Raw genomic sequence first — 23,298 nt, forward strand, 5'->3', positions numbered from 1 at the left:
CGCCAGGAGGGGAGTCTCCCCACCACCCTTGTTTTGAACTCCCAGATAAGACAAGGGACCACAGTTATGTCGGCCCATTACAGAAAGCTAAGGATCCTGTATTCCCACTGTTCAAAATATTTAAGACACCCACAAAACTGCACCGGGTGTGGTTTCAGGGCTCAACTTTTGACCCCAATTATGCAAATCTGAACCGGCCTTCAGTCTCGGACTGGAGCAGGCCTCGGGTGGGGTTAGCGCACCACAGCCTGCGGGGGCAAGGGCGCTGCAGCGCGGGAGCCAGGAGGAGCTGGCCAGAGATACCTGGTGGCAGCCATGTGGGGACGCTGGGAGCCCTCGCCCTCCGGCCTCCCATCCTGTCGCTTTGCAAATGCTAATCCTAAACCCGACAGGGACCACCAGGGCCTCACCAGAGACCATGCGGGGGTACGGGGCTCCCAGGAGTGAGGCCGCTGCACACAAGGGACCCCCCAGGAGATCCCCGTGTGGAGTCGGCCAGCAGTGCCATACATGAACGAGAACAGGGAAGGTGTGCACTGGCCCTGGCCTGCTTTTCAGTTTCCAGACGTCAAAGGCTGATGCCGAGTGTGAAGATGGATGGGAACTCAGGGCCCTCTTCTGGTTCTGTAGAAGGCACAAAGCACAGCATATTCCGGGGTTTCGGGCGCAGAAACCTGCTTCTTGAGGGTCCTTCGTGTCCAAAGTTCCACCCTCCAGTGAGGGGCAGTCTTGCCCTAGGCCAGTCCTGGCCCGGGGCAGAGGCCCCAGGAAGACTGGGTGTGCCTAGGGCCGCACAGAAGAAAACCTCGCGGTGGTCTTGTTTCAAGTCCAATTTATTTTACACAACACACAGGCTGCTGAGGGAATCCACCCGCACTGCACTCAGTTGAGCTTCTGGCCCAGCGCCGCATCAAAGACTAAATCATGGGAGAAAGTTCACGCCCTGGCCTGGGCCACCCACCTTCAGCTTTCTCCTGTGTGTCAGGGCACAAGCTGGACCTGAGAGCTTCACCCAACACGGCTGGGTCCTGGGCGGACGTGGGCACAGCACTTGCCAGGCACCCCTGGAGGGGGCTCTTCTGATACGCAAGGAGGAAGGAATGAGAGACCAACACATTCAGCCGAGGGGGATGCCTGTGCAGGGAGGGTAGAGAGAACACCGGGTTTTCAGGGAAGACCTCATCAAAGAGCCCACAGGCACACCGCACTCATCAGCAAGCTGCCGAAATTACTCCACATACCGTTTTTAAGAATTTAAACTTGCCTCAAGGCATCTACAGAACAAAGCTGAATTCTAATGAAAATCCAATAAACATGAAAAGCCTTTCACCAACACCCAGCAGCCACACCATCCGTGAGCTCCAGCCCGCTCACCTCAGTCCTCCGCACCGCTCTCCTCTCCGCTGTCTTCGTCCTCATCCTCGTCTCCACCCTCAGCACCTTCAACCTCCTCACTGTCCTCTTCCGAGTCTGTCTCCTCCAGCCACTCCTGAGTTTCTTCAAAAGCAGAATGAACACACACAGATGTCAGCGCAGCTGGGGCAGGCAGGGGAGGCTGCGGGACAGTGGTGGCTACTTACTGGGGAGATTCCATCTTCTTACTTAAGAACCATGATGTGAAACCTAACTCCTGGCCGGGCGCGGTGGCTCACACCTGTTATCCCAGCACTTTGGGAGGCGCAGGTGGGTGGATCACCTGAGGTCATGAGTTCAAGACCAGCCTGGCCAACATGGTGAAACCCTGTCTCTGCTAGGTGTAGTGGTGGGCACCTGTAATCCCAGCTACTCAGGAGGCTGAGGCAGAAGAATCCTTTGAACACGGGAGGCAGAGGCTGCAGTGAGCCAAGATCGCACACTGCACTCCAGCCTGGGCGACAGAGTGAGACTCTGCCTCAAAAAAAAAAAAAAGAAAGAAAGAAAAAGAAATCTAACTCCTCTTCCCCGGCCCCCTTCAGATCCACAAAGAAAACAGACTGTGTTCCCCTGGGCGTCAAGGCAGAGACCCGAGACGGCAAACATGCAAAAGCACCCCCATAAGGGAGCGGCTGGCCGAGAGGGCCTCCTGCCACCCTCCACGCTGGCTCACGGTGCCCTCAGAAAACAGCAAACATCCTGCGCCAACGGTTCACTACCTTTCCCTAGATTTGTGGATTTTGCTTTCATCTCAGATCTTTAGAAACTGCACGGTGACTCAAGTCCAGCAGCAATCAGGGTAAAGGGGACGTGTGACTACGGCAGCAGAGGCGCCCTGGGTCAGACAGCAACGCTGGAGGCTCAGACCCAGGGCCTTGGGGCCCGGCACGGACGGCCGCCCACAAACAAGCATGCTGTGGACAGAGCAGCAGACGCGCCCGTGTCCTGTGCCGCCAGAACTGCAGCTCCTGTCAGCACCTGGGACAAAGGACGGACGTGCCCAGGATGGGCCCTCCTTTCCACAACAGGTCTGACCGTGGAGGCAGGAGCACAGGCCCCTGTGAGGAGCATCGGCACAGGCCGCCTCTGGGCGGCTTGCAGGGCTTGCTTTCGAGTGACGCGACACACGACCGTGGGCTCTCGCCCCCAGGCACGGAGGCACCAAGTCGCCTGGCTCACCTGGGTCCATCTCCACCAAGGTCTTCCACGCCTCCATCCTGTGCAGGTCCAGGCAGTGCAGGTCGCTGAGGGTGACCTGGCGGTCGCCAGCCTCAAACATGCCCCCGTAGACGTAGAGCACCCCGTGCTTCACGGCCAGCATGGTGTTGGAGCGAGGACACGGCCCGGATGTGGGGCTGCCGGCCTCCTCGAGGCTGTCTTCGTCCTCAGACTGGGGCTGCCCTGCCGAGCCTGGGGCGGAGAGCACCTGCTTAATGGTGACCACGGTCCCATCCTCGGTCACCACCTCCTTGACCACCTCCACAGGCGCCTGCGTGCCAGCTCCCCCACACGCCAGCTTGCTGCCACCTTCGGGCTCCTCTCTTCTGCCCCGCCTGCGCTTCTTCTTCTCAGACTTGGGCCCCTATTAATAGACCAAGGGAGCAGAGAGCAGCAGCTTCAGCGAGGCAGCGGTCGGTCCTGCTATGCCCACGAGGCCAGGCAAGGGTTTGCAGGGACCACCCACAAGCGTGGGGAGTGTGTGACCCAGGAGGGCGCTGTCCCTGACTGCCCTGGGTGCAGGCACTCGGCAGCAGAAGCACGCTCCTGTCTTGCACTGGCCTCGCCGTTCACTCCTGGGCTGGGGGAGAAAAGCCCGCATCGCGTGTCCTCACTGAGGGGCGGCTCCACACCTCCACTGAGAGGTGGACAGGCCACCAGATCCCAGACCCAGTGCACCAGCCCCTCAGGCTCCGACGCTCACCTTGGGAAAACCCAATCCACCGACAGTGCTAGCTCCCGGAAGGGCTGGGGAAGCCAGGCTGAGGGGCTTCCTCCCCTTTCCCAAGGAAGACCAATGGCCAGGCCCGCAACCCCAGCTCATTTACTACAAACGGCGAGTCGGAGAGGGGCCCTTCCTCACCAAACGTTTCTAAAGGGGAGCTCTCAGGTCCAGGGTGCCTCCTGCAGGACAGCCGTCCATCCCTCTCTGTCCCATTTCCCTGGCTGTGTGGCAGCAGTCAGTTTGGACCCTTCTGTCACAGCCTTTGCCATTTTGTCACAAAATGCTGCCAACTCATGAGGTAACATTTGCCAGGTTATTTCCAAATTTTCCAAGGATCACTACCTCCAGATCAACTCAAAGTCAGCTTCACATTCTAGACTTCTAAGACCCACTCTGTATCTGTACTCTGCAACAATGAGTTTCGAAAGGGAAAGCTCCCTGAGGTCCTCCGTGATCCCGGGAAATGTCAAGGGCCCTGTGATGACACAGTTTGAGAACTGTGACACTAGCTGGGGTCAAAACGTTCTCTGAAGAAAAGCCACAGGAGAAACCTGTGCAGACTCTGCTTGGAGTAATTCCTCCTAAAGTCAAAGAGCGAGGTGAACTGTGGATCCAGAAACGAACCCTTGTGTTTTCCCAGTGTCCAGCCCAGGTGCCACTACGCGTCAAGAGCAGCTCTTTGCAACCAACAGGGACCAGCCCTCCTTGGCTCTTTCTGGGTCCAGTTGACCTGGTACACTCGGAGACCCTGAGGCCAACTGGGGGATCCCCTTCTGGGACTGTCACCCACTGCTGTGCCTGTGCTGGGCTGGCCCTGGACAGCAGCTGTGCCCATGCGGACAGTAAAGATGGTGCCAGAAACCAGGGGAGCTCAAATGTCATAACAACACAGGCTGGTCTGCACCAGGACCTCCAGCAAACCCTTCTCACACAGAGGGCCAGGGAGGTCCCGGGCTCCTCACTCCGGGGAGAGTGGCTCCTGAGGCAGCAGCACCGCCAGCATCCAGGATGGGCTGAGGGGACCATGACCAAGGGCTGTCCAAGCCTAGTCACCCAGGACACAGGCAGAGACGGAACCCTGGCCCCTCTTGAGAGAGCTCACGGGCTCTGGGGGCCCCGACACCCAAAGCTGCTGGAGGGAGGCAGGGACCGAGTTAGGGCCGCGCACCACGGCGCATACCACTCAGAGGTTGCCCTACCTTCAGCTGTCCCTCAAACCAGCGGTTCCTGGTGGCATCATAGAAGTACAGATCGTTGAAGAACTCGCCCGCCAGGCTCTCCTCCTCTTCCTCGTCACAGACACCCCCGAAGAACAACGTCTGGTGATTCGGGGCCATGGCCACGGAAAAGCCAGACCGTGGGGTGGGCTTGACCCCCGAAGGGTTCATCCGAGTCCACACCCACTTGTCTGTCAAAAGAGAGCAAGGAAATGGGATAAGAACAGAAGGAAGGACCCTGAGAGCCAGTCCAGGACACACCCAGGACCCCAGGGGCCCCCCAGAATGGGGTAAATGAAAGCTGTGAGACTGCAAGCAAAAACCCTGCTCCCGCTGCAGAAGAACAGACACCATTCGACGCCCCTTGAGTTCTACCCTTCTCCTTAAGAGAGCTGGCATTCAACAGCTTTCCACACACCCCAAGCACCTCTGACCACGGGCAGCTTCAAGCCACAGCGGAAAGGCAGGGATTGCGCAGAAGCAGCATACACGCTAGACACACAGAGGGGCTTCCGTGGGGAGGCCACCCGCACGGTGACCCTCCGCCCCGCACGGCGACCCTCCGCCCCGCACGGCGACCCTCCACCCCGCACGGGGACCCTCCGCCCTGCACGGGGACCTGCTGGCCTGCACGGGGACCCTCCGCCCTGCTCGGGGACCTGCTGGCCTGCACGGGGACCCTCCGCCCTGCACGGGGACCTGCTGGCCTGTGCCAGTCCCCCTTGGGCCTGCAGTGTGGCCAGCTCTACTTTAGGAGGGGTCTGCCCTGTGTTCTTTCTCGGCCCACACCTATGTGACATGCCAACCCTTCAACGGAGCCCGGTGTGCAGGTGGTGTCTTCCCACCACTTCTAGGAGAAAGAATGGAGATTTTTTTCCTCTAACGAACAAAAAAACAAAAACAAAAAACCAGAAGCAGCAAATGGCCATATTCTGTGTGGTGCTAGATACCACCCACCCATGCCCACTGCGGGTGTGGCTCCGGGGCCACCTGCCTCATTCCCACTAGCACACGACTGTGTTAAGAAACAGGTAAGACCGGCCCGGCGTGGTGGCTCAAGCCTGTAATCCCAGCACTTTGGGAGGCCGAGACGGGTGGATCACGAGGTCAGGAGATCAAGGCCATCCTGGCTAACACGGTAAAACCCCATCTCTACTAAAAAAAAACAAAAAAAAACAAAAAAAATAGCCGGGCGAGGTGGCGGGCGCCTGTAGTCCCAGCTACTCGGGAGGCTGAGGCAGGAGAAGGGTGTGAACCCGGGAGGCGGAGCTTGCAGTGAGCTGAGATCTGGCCACTGCACTCCAGCCTGGGCGACAGAGCAAGATTCCGTCTCAAAAAAAAAAAAAGAAAAAAAAGAAAAGAAAAAAAAAGAAACAGGTAAGACCAACATTAAGAACTCGCCACACAGTCAGGGCAGGACCCTCTCCGGTGACAGAAACCCATGCACACAAGGTGTGCCGCTCCTCACCACGATGCTTTCCTCTTGGGGGCTGAGGAGCGGAGCACACAGGCTCAAGGCCCCCCTGCGGGAAACAGTCCAGCATCCAGGTTCAAGTTCACTGGGGTGTGAGCTGGGAAACTGACTGGAAGAACGAGTCTGCCCTCATCAGCCAGGGGTGCGGTAAGGCAGGGCCATGGCAGAGGCACCTTGGCCTTTTGACAGGAAAGGGGGTGTGAACTCAGATTAACCCTTCAGGTATTTTTGAGGCCTCAGCCTGAGGAATTTTAGTGCAAGAAGGAGGTAAAAACACTTTGCACAATGGTCCCCTCTCCTGGGGAGGTTGGAGAACTTGCTGTGGGTCACAAAAGCAGACTTGGCCTATGGGTCTCCTGGGTCTAGCCCAGCCCTCCGGTCCCAAGCCACAGCCTCCCATGAGAGCTGTCCCCTGGTTTCCTAATGGCACTGGGGATGCTAAGCTCCAAGGCAAACACCCTCGACCAGTGCCTCCTGGCGTCACTCCCTTGCTCTGGAGCAGAACAAATGCCAAGGTCTCCTTTTATTTATTTTTTGAGACAGGATATCGCTCTGTTGCCCAGGCTGGAGTGCAGTGGCACAATCTCAGCTCACCGCAGCCTCCACCTCCTGGGCTCAAACAATCCTCCCATCTCAGCCTCCCAAGTAGCTGGAACTACAGGCGCGCGCCAGCACACCTGGCTACATTTTTTTTTTTTAAGAGATGGTGTCTCACTATGTTGCCCAGGCTGGTTTCAAACTCTTGGCCTCAAGCAATTCTCCCACCTCAGCCTCCCAAAGTGCTGGGATTACAGGCATGAGCCACTGGACCCAGCCAACAACAAATGCAATTTTTTTCAAAGTCAAGAAATTAATGATTGAAAAGTAGCAGCCCACTCCCATCCCCCCCGATGCTCCCCACAGGCAGGGCTTCAGAGGTCTGAGAACAGACGGTCCACGCTCCCCACAGGCAGGGCTTCTCCCCATTCAGAGGTCTGTGAGAACAGACGGTCCACGCTCCCCACAGGCACGGCTTCTCCCCATTCAGAGGTCTGTGAGAACGGATGGGCAGCCACTGGCAGGAAACGCCACCAACAGTTCATCTCAACACATGACCCATGCCCAGGAACATGAAACATGCATAGGAGGTGGTGAGAGTAGGCCGGGCGCGGTGGCTCACGCCTGTAATCCCAGCACTTGGGGAAGCCGAGGCGGGTGGATCATGAGGTCAGGAGATCGAGACCATCGTGAAACCCCGTCTCTACTAAAAATACAAAAAATTAGCTGGGCGTGGTGGCGGGTGCCTGTAGTCCCAGCTACTCGGGAGGCTGAGGCAGGAGAATGGTGTGAACCCGGGAGACGGAGCTTGCAGTGAGCCGAGATCGCGCCACTGCCCTCCAGCCTGGGCAACAGAGTAAGACTCCATCTCAACAACAACCAAAAAAAAGGTGGTGGTGAGTGGCTGACACATCCTGGGCCCTCTGGATGTGTCCCCTGGGTTATCCCATGTCATCCTTTTAAAAAGTCCCAGAGAACAATGATTGTTCCCCTGTGCTTTAATAAGAAACTTTTGATTCTTAGATCCAAGTTTAGCTAAAAGCTTTTAGAAATCTAGGCATTCTGACAGCCCTCCGAGTTCAGTGACTCAAGCTGACAGAGGCCACGGCCATTCCTGGAGGCTGTCCCAGTGAGGGCCAACAGCAGTCTTGGTGATGATTTTTGAAGTTCTGTAGACAAGCAACACTGGCCCCTGGCTTGGCAGCCCCACACCCAGCCTGCCCAGCTGCTGCCCGCAACTACTCCAAGAACGAGCCCTGTCAGCACAATGCCAGGCGGCCCCAGTGACTCCAGGTGGCTTGTACTTCAGGCCCGGGATGGTTCTCCCTTCCAGAGCTCGAGACCCTTGCAGGCGCCCATCAGGAGCTGCTGAGCGGCACTGTGCTCACTGCTCCATTGTGGGGTATCCGCAGGGTAATAGCAGCCGTGTGTCTGAGTCAGTCCATCATCAATGCCCCCAGAAGTGATCGCCCAGCAGGCGCTCCTTTGTCTGCAGACACCAGGGCTATGGAGCCTGTCCCGCCCAGCCCACCCCAAAATGGGCCATCTCCAGCAGGCCCTCCGCTCTGGGCAGGGTGCAGGGGCTCACCGGCAACCCCACATCCATGGGAGCGTGTGGGCTCCGCCTCCCGCCACAGGCAGACCAGCCAGCTCCCGCCCGGGAGGCACAGCGCCTCTACCTTCTCTCCCGTCCTCCGGCTTCAGCAGGAACATGTCTGAGTGCCGCGTGCCCTTGTCCATGTCTTTCTTAACTCTCTGCAAAAGAAAGGAATTGTGTGAGAACTGGGGGCAGCTACAGTGGTTGCTTACAGACCCCCCACGCTGTGGGCGCATTTTGGATGGAAGGGGCTGGAAGCCTTCCCTGTAGACCAGCCCCGAAGCTCCAAAGTGCACCTGCAGTGTGCTCAGGGCCGGCACCACCCGACGGGCTTTATCCCCTGAACGGGTCCATCTGAAGCGGCCACCTTTCTAATGGCCACGATCACACAGTACACTAGAGCTCCTGTCAGGGCACACACAGCTTCCACAGCAGCCCTGGTCTGTGTGGAAATCGCCACGGGGTCTCTGACACCATTTAGAGTCACTCTTCATTCCTGATCCCGGTGGATTCTCAATTCCCACCGCCGTTCAAATAACACGATTCAGGCTTCAGAGCAGAAATCAAGTTACTAATGTGTGCAGAGGGCAGCCACTGCCCACTGAAAGACTTCTCCAAGCTTCGAAAACAACGAGCTCCATGTCCCTTAACCCTTGGTCCTCTGCCTCAAGTGAGCCTCAGCCGGACCAGGCGCACTGTTCCCCAGCACCCATGCCCTATGTCCTGGTGCCACACCCCTTACCTGGGACCTGTGGTGGTGAGGGAGATAGCCAGCAAAACGCTCACCCTGGGTGGAGGGCCCCCATCCATTTCCATCTCATCTTTGTATTTGTCTGCACTTTAATTCTCTATTTTTTAATACACTATTTTAGAAGTTTCGTATTTGCAGAAAATTGAGACAGTACCGAGAGCTCCCACGCGCCCACACCAGTGTCCCCCCGGCAAGAATACCTTCCTCTCCTTGATGCCCTCGTGACGGCTCAGGAACTGGCACCGACCCATTACCGGGACTGCAGCCCACGCTTCATTCAGAGCCCCCAGTGCTCCCCACAGCTCCCCCTGCCCAGGGATCCCATCAAGGGCTCCGCCAGCCGTTTCATCCTCTCGCCTCCTCAGGTTGCTGGGGGCAGCGTCTCTGACTCTCCTTGTTTCTGAGGACCGTGATAGCTGTGTGGATGGCCCAGGTGTCTTACAGACTGCCCCTCCACTGGGACTATCTGCTGTCCTTCTCAGTAGACTGGGGTTATGGATCATCAGGACGACCCCAGGGGTGAAGTGCCCATCTCATCACGTCCCATCAAGGGTCCACACCATCAACAGGATTCATCACAGTGGACGCTGACCCCGACCGCCTGGCTGAGGTCATGTCTGACAGTTTCTCTTCAGCTATGCTCTGTGTTCTCACAGATACTGACACAGACTTTGGCCATGCTACTATGGTCGCAGGGGTACTGACACAGACTTCAGGTAAGCTCCACGTCTCGTGGATACTGACACAGACTTCGGGCACGCTCTGTGTCTCATGGATATTGATGTAGACTTTGGGCACATTCTAAGGTCTTGTGGGTATTTATGTAGACTTCGGGTAGGCTCTATGTCTCATAGATACTGACAGACTTCAGGTACGCTGTATATATCGTGGATATTGACGTAGACTTTGGGTACACGCTGTGGTCTTTAGGATATTTATGTAGACTTTGGGTACACTCTGTCTCGTGGATACTGACGTAGAGTTCGGCTGTGCTGTCACCACCCATCTGTGTTGCTCGGGTTGTTAGTTCGGCTGTGCTCTGTCACCATCTTTGTTGCTCGGGTTGTTCAATAACACACGGCTGCCACTAGGAGCCTTTACAGCTACTCCTGGGTCCCTGTGACTTGCACCATCTTTGTGGGTTTCTTTCAGCACTGCCTCAGGCTCTGGCACCACAAGATGCTCAATTCCTCCTACATACCCCCTGCTCAGCCCTACGATTAGCCATTTCTCAAGGGAGTCCCGGTTCCCTTTGCTGCAGAAAGGTCTTAGAAACCAAGATTTGCGGTAATCCCAGCACTTTGAGAGGCCAAGGTGGGCAGGTTGCTTGAGTTCAGGAGTTCAAGACCAGGCTGGGCAATGGCAAAAACCCATCTCTACCAAAAAATACGAAAATCACTCAGGCATGGTGGCATGCATGTATAGTCCCAGCTACTCCCAAGGCTGAGGTGGGAGGACCACTTGAGCCTGAAAGGCAGAGGCTGCAGTGAGCCAAGATCACGCCACCGCACTCCAGCCTGGATGACAGAGTGAGACGTCTCAAAAATTAAACAAACTAAAGAAGAAGACCAAGATCTGGGGGGCATGGATGTGTGAACGGCTCCCGGGTAGTACTGTTTCTAGGCCCTCCCATCTGGTAGAGCAAGCAAGCATTTGTTTATAGCTATTTTTCTTATAGCTAACATGCACTGTGTTTACTACTATGGAAGAAAAACATTTTCCTTTTGAAACACGAAATGATCCACTGTCCACAGAGCCTTCCTATTTCCACCTGGGCCTGAGTGTCCTAAAACCAAGAGGGCTCCACAGTGGCCACACGGAGAGTGACCTGAATCTCAGGAAGTGAAAACTGGGTCTGGGTCTCCTTTGTTCTCCTTCTGGAAATATCTGTGCAATTCAAGTGATGCGGTTTCTGCACATCACAGACAGTGACTGAGACTAGTCTCTTTCCGTAGCAGGTTGATAGAAAATGACTGTCATTTCCGTGACTGCTTTTCCAAACCTAAAGGCCTAGCATTATTGGGAACTGAACTGACACCCAGAGACTTCATCTGGTGGGGAGACAAGGAAGGAATGCGGTGACGTCTTCATCGGGTGGGGGGACAAGGAAGGAATGCGGTGACGTCTCTCTTTGTCACCAGAAACTCAAACCGCTGATCAGCTTCAGCAGGTCTCTGTCTCCTTGTAGAACCCTGCACCTGTCTATGCGAACTGTCTTGTTTTGCTGACAGCAACATTTTCTTCTTAGAATTAACAGGCTATGAGGCTATGGGGGAATCTTTTATGCTACAATATTTAAGTACTTTCCCTTCAGACCACGCAAGCCAGAGAGCTGGAGCACTTCACAAGGCCTGCTCTGCTCACACGGGTCCACAGGTTCCTTCCAGCACATGGCTGGCGGCCACACCCTCTAACAGGGCCCACGGGTCAACCTCCTCAACAGCTTCTAACTCCTCCTTCTACAGCAGTTTCTTTTCTTGAAGTGTTGTGACTTTTCCCAAAATCAAACCTATCTGTCCTCAAAGAAAGCAAGAGACAGCGGCCTTGCTGCCCTCTGTCTTTCTGGATCACCTGTGCTCAAGCTCTATTAGTGTACACCAAACCAGCTTTACATTCACACGGTAAGTCTTTCCACAAAAACCAACTTGACTATACTAAAGAAATAAACAGAATCTGCATGAATTTTTGGAGAAGTTAGACTTCATTCTAATACATTATTGCTGGAATTCAAAGACATCTGAGAGAGAGCTCAAGTGTCGACATGGAGGGTAAGCGCAACAGGGCTGGCTCTGGAATTACTTAGCATCCAGCTGAGACCCCAGAGCACAGCACAGCTGAGCCTGAACGTTTCGAGGAGCACCAGCCACACACGCCAAGTCCCAACAGTCCCCCACCTCCCGCACAATGTACTACAGGCCACCTATAGCTTAGCCTGCAGCCACATCCCCTGATGAGACCCCACCTCCCGCAGAATTAAAGGCCACCTAGCTTAGCCTGCAGTGAGTCCTCAATGCAGCCGCTTTGGCTCACCTGGACGTCGGCTCAGATACTGACCCATTTCAATCATTGGGAGAGCAGAAGACACTCAGGGCGGTCCCAAGGCCCCGTCACCGGCTCAGGTCACAGAAGGGGCCGGTGATGCAGTGGTAGGTAGATAAAATCAGGCCTGGTCACAGAAGGGGCCGGCGATGCAGTGGTAGGTAGATAAAATCAGGTCTGGTCACAGAAGGGGCTGCCGATGCAATGGAAGGTAGATAAAATCAGGTCTGGTCACAGAAGGGGCCGGCGATGCAGTGGCTCAGGCCGGGTCACAGAAGGGGCCGGCGATGCAGTGGTAGGTAGATAAAATCAGGTCTGGTCACAGAAGGGGCCGGCGATGCAATGGAAGGTAGATAAAATCAGGCCGAGTCACAGAAGGGGCCGGCGATGCAGTGGCTCAGGCCTGGTCACAGAAGGGGCCGGCGATGCAGTGGTAGGTAGATAAAGGCTCTCCACGGCTGGGGAACGTGTGTGGCAAGACACGGCCAGAGGAGTGGTCCTGGGAGAAGACAGTGCTGACGGCAGCACCGACGTTCACCGAAAGTAAAATCAGGCACGGAGAGTGTGTCGGTTCCAAGTAGACGTGTGTGAACACAGAGAACACAGGGGCCGCTCTTTCCCATACCACTGAGCCTGTCCCTCCACGCGCCCGGGGACGACTCCTAAACCACCTTCGCCAGACGCGGGTCCAGTGGCCCACCAAGAGCACAGCTCGGGCAAGCAGCAACCACACGTACTGTGCCCCCCTCACCTCACACAACCACAGGTGATGAGCCCTGCAGAGACGCTGACCCCCTGCGGAGACGCCAAGCCACACTGGTGCGCAGGAGGCATCTCACGTTTCGCGGGGCTGTGGGAGAGGTACCCGTGACGAGAGGACCCCCACCCAACCACCTGTCACGTGAGCAGCATGAACTCGTGCACACCCTCTCGGCAGGGCTGCTGCTAAAATAACACCCTGTCGATTACCTTTAGCCATCAGCACAACTCCCAGTCAGCTTCCTTTTGAAAACTGCTTCAGGGAAGCTGTTCGAGAAGCCCATGCATGTCCCCTGCCACAGCCGCAGGCTCTTTGGGGACACTGCTGTCAGTCTGGTTTCTGCAGAGCCAGTCTGGGACCCCACCATGTCTGCCTTTCCAGCCACTCAGTCCTTTCTCCTGGAACCTGGTCAAGCCCCTCTGCGTGACTGTCTGCACCGGGACAAGGCCCTGCCTGCCTCTACGCCTGAAGCCGGGCCCCAGGGCACCTTCCCATCCACATCCGAGACCACCTTCTTAATGGTCAACAGCCACTGAACACCCCACAGCCGAGACTTCTTCCCATCACTTTCCAAGACGGAACATTTTCAGGTTCGCCATTAAAAAATACACCCAGAAACAGGTGTGGCCACAGGTCTGTGTGTACTGGAACGTGAGTAGGAGCCGCTGTCATGCCCAATTCCCCAGCACAAGACAAGCTGAGCCACCCTGCAGCTGGTGACCTGGGAGAGCTGGTCACGGAGCTCAGGGGCCTGGTGGGCATGGAGCTCTGGCTCCGGGGTCAGCCGGGATCTCATGAGTCACACAATCCCCACACTCACAACAACTCTGTCTACTTCTGGTCTTCCAGGAGCTCAGCTCCCAAGTGGCAAATCAAAGGATGCTCTGGCCTCTGCCAGCATGCTCCACGGCCACGCGGAAACAGTGGGGCGTACAGAGAACAGCCCTCTCCTGGCTGAGCACGGACGCTATCTCCTGACCACCAGGCACACGACGACGACTGAGGTCAAAACGCAGGCAGGAAGGAGGACCCTGTCCTCAGCAGGACTCGGCCCTTGGCTGCCCATGTGTCCATGGAAAGAGACCACTAGGTGATAAGCCTTCCAGTGTCGTGCCCCCACCCTCCCCATCCACACGCCATTTCCAAAGAGCTGTGCTCTTTCCCTGATTCTCTAAAGGAACGAGAATTCCCCCTCTCCGGAAGCTCCCACGACACCGGAAGCACATACTAAGGACTGAGTCCTCGCACACGCGAATGCTGCTGGGTCTCTGATGTCCCACAAGCTGCATCTCTTTTGTTAGGATACAAGTCATCGTAGTAAAAGCGCTAGCTGGACCCAGACTGACTTGAAATTTACAAAACCTGGTTACGATACTGACCAAAGCTGCCAGTTCTTCGTGGCAGTCCAGAGCCTGGAGGGTGTTTCAAGTCCTCCCGAGGCTTCTCAGATGCATCTCCTGAAGGAGCGTGGGATGGATCTGGTTACAAGAGGAGGAAGGAGGCAGGTGTCTGAGTTCCTCTTAATCTACAGCCAGGTACAGCCCCAAGGTCAAGGCTCTGAGCACTACTGTCCACTTCATGAAGCCGAGCTCTTAACATGTCAAACTCTGGAGCCTTGCCACGCAGAACAGGGTGAGAAGGCCTTCATCTGATCAAACACTGTCAAGCACGCCACTGTCTAGGCACCAGGCACACAAGTGGACAAAAGTCTGTCCCTGTGAGACTCTTCTCCAGGTGGAGACAATGGCCAAGTCTGTCTCCAACAGGGAGGACGGAAGCAGAAGAACAAGGACATGCAGGGGGTGGAAGCTGGAGGCAGCCCTGCTGAGACGAGGACCATAGGGGTTCTGCATGGAGGAGACCTGGCCTGGTTTGCATCTCTGCAGGTCACTCTGGCTGCTGCACTGTGGCGTGATCCTGAGAGGGCAGAGAGGAGGACCCGCCCCCGGGGAGGCGCCAGCTCTGGCAGGAGAGTGGAGTGCGTGGCAGCGGGCAGGGGTTAGGCGTTCTCCAAGCCACCTCTACTTGCTCAGTGAAATGTGAGGTGAGGGTGGGTGGCGGGTGGCAGGACCTCCTGGGAGCATGGACGGGGCCTGCATCGGGGAGAGGCGTGTGCCCACGGTGTGTGGGGTCTTCTCTGGCCTGGGCCACACAGCAGCAGCACAGCACAGCGGGGTCCTGCCAAGAGGACAAAGCACGGGGGTGGGGGTGTAATGGCACCAGAGCAAGGAAGAGCTTCCCCCAGCTCCAAGCTCAAGCACAGGCCATGTACCGATGCTTCCGTCAGTTCTCGCAGGCTGCCACTTTGGCCATGGCGCAGCTGACTACCTGCTTAGGCTACCCACTTTTTTTACACTCCATACCATTCACAACTCAAATCTCTCACTAATTCCGATAAATCCCTCATGAATCCAAACAGACAAGCTTTTCACTGCAATTCCAAATGCCACAGGCTCGGAGCCAAGAGCTACTGAACTAAGTGGATTGAGATCATCCACCGTCGGACTGTGGGTGGGTGCACGTGGCTGCAGACAGCAGCTGCTGAGAATGACATGCGATTCTGATGAAAGCGATACAGCTTAGCCGGTCTGGCTGTTCACCGTCCTGCTGCACTCTACGATGCATCTGCTGGGAGAAAGCGCTAGACCAGGGCATCCTGCCCGGCTTTCGGCCAAGTCAGCCTGTTCTCGGTGCCCTCCCGGACGCCAGAGTATCTAGACAAGCCTGACCCATGCCAGCCTCTACTCCAGAAAATAGGGTGATTTTCTCTGTGCAGAACAAAAGATCACCAAGAAAAAAATCGGTTTATTCCGATCAACTTGGTTCAATCTCTGACCAACTGCCATTAAAAGGCTGAAATCCTTTATTGCCAGGGCAGCAGAATGAACTCCAGCTACCTGGATGCGCTGCAGACACGTGTTCACTGGCGTGGGGGTGGGAGAGGCTGGGGCCCAGGACACTCACGGGGGGAGTCCTGAGAGTTGTTTCGTGACGGTGCATTCACCGGCCAAGGTCTCAGGAGCGCCCTGAGGCGTCTGAGTTGTCCGTGTGCCCGTGTGTCCGTGTGTCCGTGTGTCCGTGCTCCAGCACTCAGGGAGGAAACTTTGCTTCCTCTTCTGGAACCATATGCCAGGGAGCGGCCCCTCCTCCAGGAGATTAAAAAATCAGTAACAGAAATAAAAAATCTTGATCCTGCAGTTAGTACCTTCACTGTAAACTTTTGTTTTGAGACAGTCTCACTCTGTCACCCAGGCTGGAGTACAATGGTGAGATTTCGGCTCACTGCAACCTGCACCTCCCGGGTTCGAGCGATTCTCGTGCCTCAACCTGCCGAGTAGCTGGGACTACAGGTGCACACCATCACACCCAGCTCATTTTTGTATTCCTAGTGAAGACAGGGTTTCACCATGTTGGCCAGGCTGGTCTCTAACTCCAGACCTCAAGTGATCCGCCCATCTCGGCCTCCCAAAATGCTGGGATTACAGGCATGAGCCACCATGCCCAGCCCACTGTAAACATTTTAAGCAATGGCAGAAACCTTCTGTTTAGTACTAGGTCTTGGAATCCAAGTGGTCAAAAGAACCGTCCAGGAGAAATGCTCTCCACTGAGGCAGCTCAGGACCCACGGACGCCTCCCCCGGGAGCTCTCCAGGCATGAGGGTCCTGCTGCCTGGGGCCTACACTATTTACACAAATAAGCTATGGCTCACAAATACAAGATGATAATTACCTAACTATGCAAAAGGAAAACACAGGCCTCACACAGATGAATGGCCTGAAACTTCCTTGGTGCCTAAGAAATGAGGTGAGAAGCAGCAACTGCAGCCCCGCCAGCTTCCCTGTACAAAGGCGTCCTCCCTGCCTCAGTCATCCCACCCACTCATGAGAGCCACACACGACACCAGTCCCAAGCCAACTCCTTTCCTTGAGTCTCATCTAGGAGTACTTACTGCACAACGGCCGTTACCAGGCTTGCTGCCCCTTAACTCATCTGCCCTGCCAGCCCCCCACCCAGAACCCTGCACTGTTGATGCCAGCTCAGCACCCCTCCCTCTCAGGTACTGCCTTGCTGGAACCGGTTCCCGAGGGAGGAGCTCAATGCCTCCTGACATACTGCCCTTTCCAGCCCTGGGCTCTCGCCACCCTCACAGACCTCTGAATTCCAGCCACAGTGGGCTTACCAACTTCCACCAGACGTACTCTGCACATTTCCATCCCTGCTCCTTTGCTCATAAACATGTCCTTGTTCAAAAACTCACCCTAACCATCTCCTTCCCCTCTCCCCTTGGTCCCAGCCCACGCCATGCCTCCCTCTTCGCGGGTCTGTCTGGGTCCAGCAACCCAAGGCACTGCCCTGCTCTAGGGCAGTCAGTACTCACTTGGTCCTCTCAGCTGCACTCTTGGCCAAGCAGGGATGAAATTTAAAGCTTACAGAGACCCCCAAGTCCCACACTTTATGAAGAAACACTCAGTAACACATCCCGAAATCCTAAACTTGACCATCTAAAATAAGACTTGATGTGCACCAAATAAGCATTCGACTTTTTCTGCGTTTTGCAGATGAAATTAAAAAGCAAAGACCATTTTTCTACAGCTGCAAGAAAGCAAATCCCCTGGTGGGAAGGACTATAGGGAAGAAGGGGGTTTAGAGCCACATCTCCACTTGCAACACACAGAGGGAAACTGAGGCATGGGATGCTGTCCGTGGTCTCGCAATCACAGGCTGGAGGACACGTCCCCTCAGAAAGACCTAGGTGGACTCTGGCGGAGTTCAGCTGTCTTCCTTTAGGGAGCTCTGCTCACAAATCAGCCCAGAAATATTGGGCCAGCCTTTCTTCACAGTGTATAGGGAAGACCCCATCTCAGGACACTGAACACAGCATAGCGGACAGGAAGAAGGAACGAATGTGAGGACCGGAGGGGAAGAAACACACTTGCAAATGCCACGATCACCGAGACAGAAACCTCAAAGCACCTCACAGATGAGTAACTGACCACAGATGAATAACCTCACAGAATAACTGGCCATCATTCAGGCTGCAGACGCCAGGCTCAACACACAGAAAGCTGCTGCATCTCAACATCCTGGCAACAGGCAGAAATGCCATTCTGAATTCACAAACAATACGTTTTCTAGTCACCATGGAATAAGCAGAAGTCACGACCAATAAGACTGGGGAAAATCTCAATGACTTGAAATTAAACAACGCGCTCTGAAGTAATCCACAGTTCAATGAAGCCACAAGGGAAATGAGAAAATATTTTAAATTCATTGATAAAATTTGTAAAATGTAATTAAAAGTTTTAAAAAACTGAAAAGAGAAAAACCATACAATAAATAAATGGATTTAACAAAATCTATGCACTCATTCATAACAGAAATTCATAGAAGAACAGAACAGAACTTAAAGGACATCTGGGAAGCAGCCACAGCCGGTGGTCCTGGTGGTGGGTGGCTAGGCGCCTCCCTCCAAAGACAGAACAGCCCCAGCAATCTCACTCTGCACACCTCCATTCAACACTGTGCTGGAGTCCCAGCTACTGCAGGAAAACAAGATGAAGAAATGAAAGGCACAACGATAAGAAAGGAGTAAGTAAAACTGCCCCATTTGCACTATTACGATTGCTTTCATAATCTTAATGAATCTGAAACTAGTAAAAATAAGTGAATTCAGCATGATCACAAAATGCAAGGTGAATATACAAAAAAACACAAAATCTGTGTTTTTTCTTTTTTGAGACAGAGTTTCACTCTCGTTGCCCAGGCTGGAGTGCAATGGTGCGATCTCGGCTCACCACAACTTCCACCTCCGGAGTTCAAGTGATTCTCCTGCCTCAGTCCCCCAAGTGGCTGGGATTACAGGCATGTGCCACCACCCCCAACTAATTTTGGGTTTTTTTGGTTTTTTTTTTGAGACGGAGTCTCGCTTCTGTCGCCCAGGCTGGAGTGCAGTGGCATGATCTCGGCTCACTGCAATGTCTGCCTCCTGGGTTCAAGCTACTCTCCTGCTTCAGCCTCCAGAGAAGCTGGGACCATAGGCACGTGCCACCATGCCCGGCTTTTTTTTCTTTTTCTTTTTTTTTTGGTATTTTTAGTAGAGGCGGGGTTTCACCGTGTTGGCCAGGATGGTCTCGATCTCCTGCCCTCATGATCCGCAGCCTTGGCCTCCCAAAGCACTGGGATGCTGGGATTACAGGCGTGAGCCACCGCACCTGGCCTAAAATGTGTTTTTATACACTAGCAGGAAATAATCGGAAAGTATAATTTCAAGAATTCCACTCAGATCAATAAACATAAATTTAATAAAATATATATAAGTCCTTTACACTGAGAAATAAAAAAACACTGCTGAAAGAGAGTAAAGGAAACTGGCCGGGTGCGGCGGCTTATGCCTGTAATCTCAGCACTCTGGGAGGCTGAGGTGGGCAAACTGCTTGAGCCCAGTAGTTCGAGACTAGTCTGGATGACGTGGCGAAATCCTATCTCTACAAAAAAAACACAAAAATTAGCTGGGCATGATGGTCCCAGCTATTTGTGGGGCTGAGGCGGGAGATCACTTGAGCCCAGGTAGAGACTGCAGTGAGCCGTGATTGTGCCACTGCACTCCAGCCTGGGTGAAAGAGTGAGACCTTCTCTCAAAAAAAAAAAAAGAAAGAAATTAAAGAAAACCAAAATAAATTGAGAGAGAATCCATGTTCAAGAACTGGAAGACTCAAAGACATCAAATCTCCCCCAGATTCATCTACAGATTTAAAACAACTCTAATCAGATTCCCAGCAGGCTTCTGAAAAGGCTTTTTTCCCCCTTTTTGGTAGAAATTAATAAGCTCATGCTAAAATGTATACAGAAATGTTAAGAAGCTAGAATAGTCAAAACGACTTTGAAAAAGCAGCAGCTGAATGACTTGTATTTCAGGAGTTACTAGAAAGGCGTAAAAGCGAGGCTGGTGGGACACTGGCGTCAGGACGGACGTGGATCCGAACGGAGAAACAGACCTATGTTCCCACAGGCATGTGATTTTCAACAAAGGTTCCTAAGGTATTCAACGGAGAATAAAAAGCCTTTTCTTTTTTCTTTCTTTTTTTTTTTTTTTTTTGAGACAGAGTCTTGCTCTATTGCCCAGGCTGGAACGTAGTAGCACAATCTTGGCTCACTGCAACCTCCACCTCCTGGGTTCAAGTGATTCTCCTACCTCAGCCTCCCGAGTAGCTGGGATTACAGACACACCCCACCATGCCCGGCTAATTTTTGTATTTTTTAGTACAGATGGGGTTTCACCATGTTGCCCAGGCTGATCTCGAACTCCTGACCTCAAGTGATCCATCCACCTCGGCCTTCCAAAGTGCTGGCATTACAGGCGTGAGCCACTGTGCCCGGCCTAAAAAGCCTTTTCAACAGATGATGCTGAGATGAGTATCTATACGGGGGAAACAGATGAGCCTCAATACCCACCTCGTGCTACTCTTGAGAATTAGTCCAAGGCAGATCACAGGACTAACTGTAAAACCATGTAAATTTTAGAGAAAAAATATAAGAAAATTTTTGTTACTGGAGGTAAACAAGGTCTTCCTGTATCACAGACAGCAATAATCACAAAAGAAAAACATAATAAATTAGATTTTATCAAAACTCAAAGCTTCTACTTATCAACAAACACTTCAGAAGGTGACTAGCCATGCCACTACTGGGAGGATCCACACACCTGAAAAGGACAGGTATCCAGAATGTCACCTTCTGCAACTCACTAACAAAAATACAGCCCATTAAAAATAGCAGACGACGTGAACACACACTTCAGGGAAGATAAGCTCATGAAAAGCGCCCAACACCAGCAGTCATCGAGAAATGTAAATTAAAACATGAGGTACCCCACATCCACCAGAACAGCTAAAAATGGAAAGACTGACGCCATCAGGGCTGGTAAGAACAGGGAGCAGCCGGAACTCCCCGACATTTCCAGCACAAGTGGAACGGGCCACTTACCCAAGATAAACCAACGCATGTAGCCACTCAAAAGATTCGTATGGACATGCTCAGAGCAGCTTTAGTCACAGCTGCTTCCAAAGGCTGTGTCTTCTGAAGAATGGAAACAGCCCGGGTGTCCACCAATGAAAAACAGAACCACCAACTGTGGGACAGTCACATAATGGGACACCTCAGCATGAAGCAGCAATGAACGTGCGAGGAGCACATGCTCCACGAGCGGGAGATGCCAGCACATGTGCGGAGCACACACTCCACCAGCAGGAGGCTCCGGTGTGGGCGCGAGAACATTCCTGCCAGCACTGCTCTCAGGTTACAGAAGAAACAAGCCCGTTAACAGGAGCGAGGAGAATTTCATTCCACAGGGAATACTACACAGCAGTGAGCACCCACGGTGCAGGAAGGAGACCCTCAGAACACAGAATCGCTCACACTGCACTGCTGAGGGGTGTGGAGAACAGAACACGGCCCCAACAGTCGCACCAAGTTCACAGTGGAGCCGATTAACACTATCTACTTCTAATTCAATATAAAGAACCGTTTATATTAAAATTGTTTATATTAAACCAGAGTAATCCCATGTGAAAGTTTCAATGTTCATGAAACTGAAGAGACCACAGACAGCAGCGCCTCTTTCCCCACCCTGCGCCTTACCTGTTTCCCCGCGCCCTTACCTGTTTCCCCACGTGCACCTTACCTGTTTCCCCACCCCGCGCCCTTACCTGTTTCCCCAGGTGCACCTTACCTGTTTCCCCGCGCCTTACCTGTTTCCCCACCCCGCGCCTTACCTGTTTCCCCACCCCGCGCCTTACCTGTTTCCTCAACCCGCGCCTTACCTGTTTCCCCACCCCGCGCCTTACCTGTTTCCCCACGCGGACCTTACGTGTTTCCCCACCCCGCGCCTTACCTGTTTCGAGTAGCCCCCGTAGATGACGATGCCGCCCTGGGGAGTGACGGACATCTGGCAGCCTGATCTGGGTGTGGGCCCCATGCCTGACGGGGACAGCTTGCTCCATGTGAAGGTGTCCAGATTAAAGGCATACACATCATTGTAGTAGATGTAATCCCTGGTTAGAACGAAGTAACACCAACTGTCAGGGTCCGTAACACTGGGAAAAGCCCTGACATTAAAAACTGAACTTGATTTAAATTAAAGGGAAATTTTCTACTATTTGGGAAAAAACTCAAACCATTTCTCTCCTCTGCTCTCACACCAACACAACAATCAACACAGAAACGTGGGCGCTTTCCCCAGGTCTCCTCAAACTCAATCTTGACGCAATCTACCTGGAGACAGCGCAACATTTTTACCAAGTCACCTGTTTAATTCAAGTTTGAATTTATTTGAAAGGACCACAAGCACGTGTGAGTTTGCATTTGAAAACCGGAAATACTGCTGGCCCACAGAGGCAGAAGAATTCAATCTGAAAGTCATACTGCATTTTCTTAAACAGTTAACACAATCACAAATAATTCCATTAGGTTACTAGGCGTGCAACTGTAAGGGCAGCAATGAATGACACCTCTAACAGAATGATCAGAACGGAGAGGTGAACAGCCTGGCAGGAAGTGCGGTAAGGCCCCAGAGTGGACTGGAGGCGTGAGTGAAGGGACTGGGCGCTCCAGGAAACTGAAGACCACAGAAACCGATCCTCTGTGCCCGAGATCACAGCGTGGCAAGAAGGCCCCACAGCCCTGCCCTGCTCAGTGCCTGCTGGACCCAGAGATCACAGTGTGGCAAGGAGGCCCCGCAGCCCTACCCTGCTCAGTGCCTGCCGGACCCAGCACACAGACTGGGCCGAACAGGGAAGTGGCAGCTTTGCTGCAGGCATGGGGAGACTCAGAGGCACACCCAGAGCGTCCCGTCCTAATGTGGAACTTTGACAGAATAATTGTGAAAGGGTAAGAGGCTGCTCTCCAGCTACTCAAAAAGGAGAGCTAAACTGATTTTTTAAGGAAAGCATTGAAGAGCAAATAGCTCTAGCCCAAGTCTCAACTGCCCAGTTTTCTGTTTGTTCCTGTTTTGTGTGAAACAGGAAAAGTCACAGGGCGTTTACCCAGCACCAGCTGCCACACCTGGTCTTAAGATAAACGAAACAGGCTGGGTGCAGTGGCTGATGCCTGTAATCCCAACACTTTGGTAGTCTGAGGCAGGTGGATCACTTGAGACCAGGAGTTCAAAACCAGCCTGGCCAATATGGTGAAACCTCCTCTTTACTAAAAACACAAAAAATTAGCCAGGCATGAGGGCAGGTGCCTATAATCCCAGCTACTCAGGAGGCTGAGGCACGAGAATAGTTTGAACCTGGGAGGCGGAGGCGGCAGTGAGCTGAGATCGCGCCACTGCACTCAAGCCTGGGTGACAAAGTGAGATTCCGTCTCAAAAAAAGAAGAAAGAAAAGATAACCTGAACTTGCTGACTGCAACTCTGACCACACCCTTTGCAGGACCACAGCTCTTAACATAAGTAGAATCTGAGGAATGTGAAAATGTGGAAGCTTGTCGTCTTTAGAAGACTGCTACAGACCACTGTTTTTTCTGATTTCACGTTGCAGATTTTCAGTACAAAGATTCTACTTTGCAC

At 53.6% G+C, this 23,298-nt stretch overlaps 1 protein-coding gene across 7 annotated transcripts in view; it reads right to left on the bottom strand.

Annotated features, from left to right (window-relative positions):
* Window positions 1-815: 815 nt before the first annotated feature.
* KLHDC4 (kelch domain containing 4) overlaps window positions 816-23,298 on the bottom strand; it is a 57,129-nt gene continuing 34,646 nt past the window's right edge. For 4 of the 7 annotated variants that reach the window (XM_025370539.1, XM_025370535.1, XM_025370534.1 and 1 more), the window contains 6 exons: window positions 21,622-21,781; window positions 8,263-8,338; window positions 4,555-4,763; window positions 2,593-2,995; window positions 1,375-1,497; window positions 816-1,079 (listed from right to left, as the gene is read on the bottom strand). In XM_025370539.1, coding sequence (XP_025226324.1) covers window positions 1,376-1,497; window positions 2,593-2,995; window positions 4,555-4,763; window positions 8,263-8,338; window positions 21,622-21,781 — 970 coding nt within the window. In that variant the 3' untranslated portion in view covers window positions 816-1,079; window position 1,375. Of the gene's footprint in view, window positions 1,135-1,374; window positions 1,498-2,592; window positions 2,996-4,554; window positions 4,764-8,262; window positions 8,339-21,621; window positions 21,782-23,298 lie in introns of all 7 variants that reach the window. The other 3 variants (XM_025370538.1, XM_025370536.1, XM_025370533.1) reach the window with 2 other exon arrangements.

Source organism: Theropithecus gelada, chromosome 20 (genome assembly GCF_003255815.1).
Source record: "Theropithecus gelada isolate Dixy chromosome 20, Tgel_1.0, whole genome shotgun sequence".
Taxonomy (NCBI): Eukaryota; Metazoa; Chordata; class Mammalia; order Primates; family Cercopithecidae; genus Theropithecus; species Theropithecus gelada.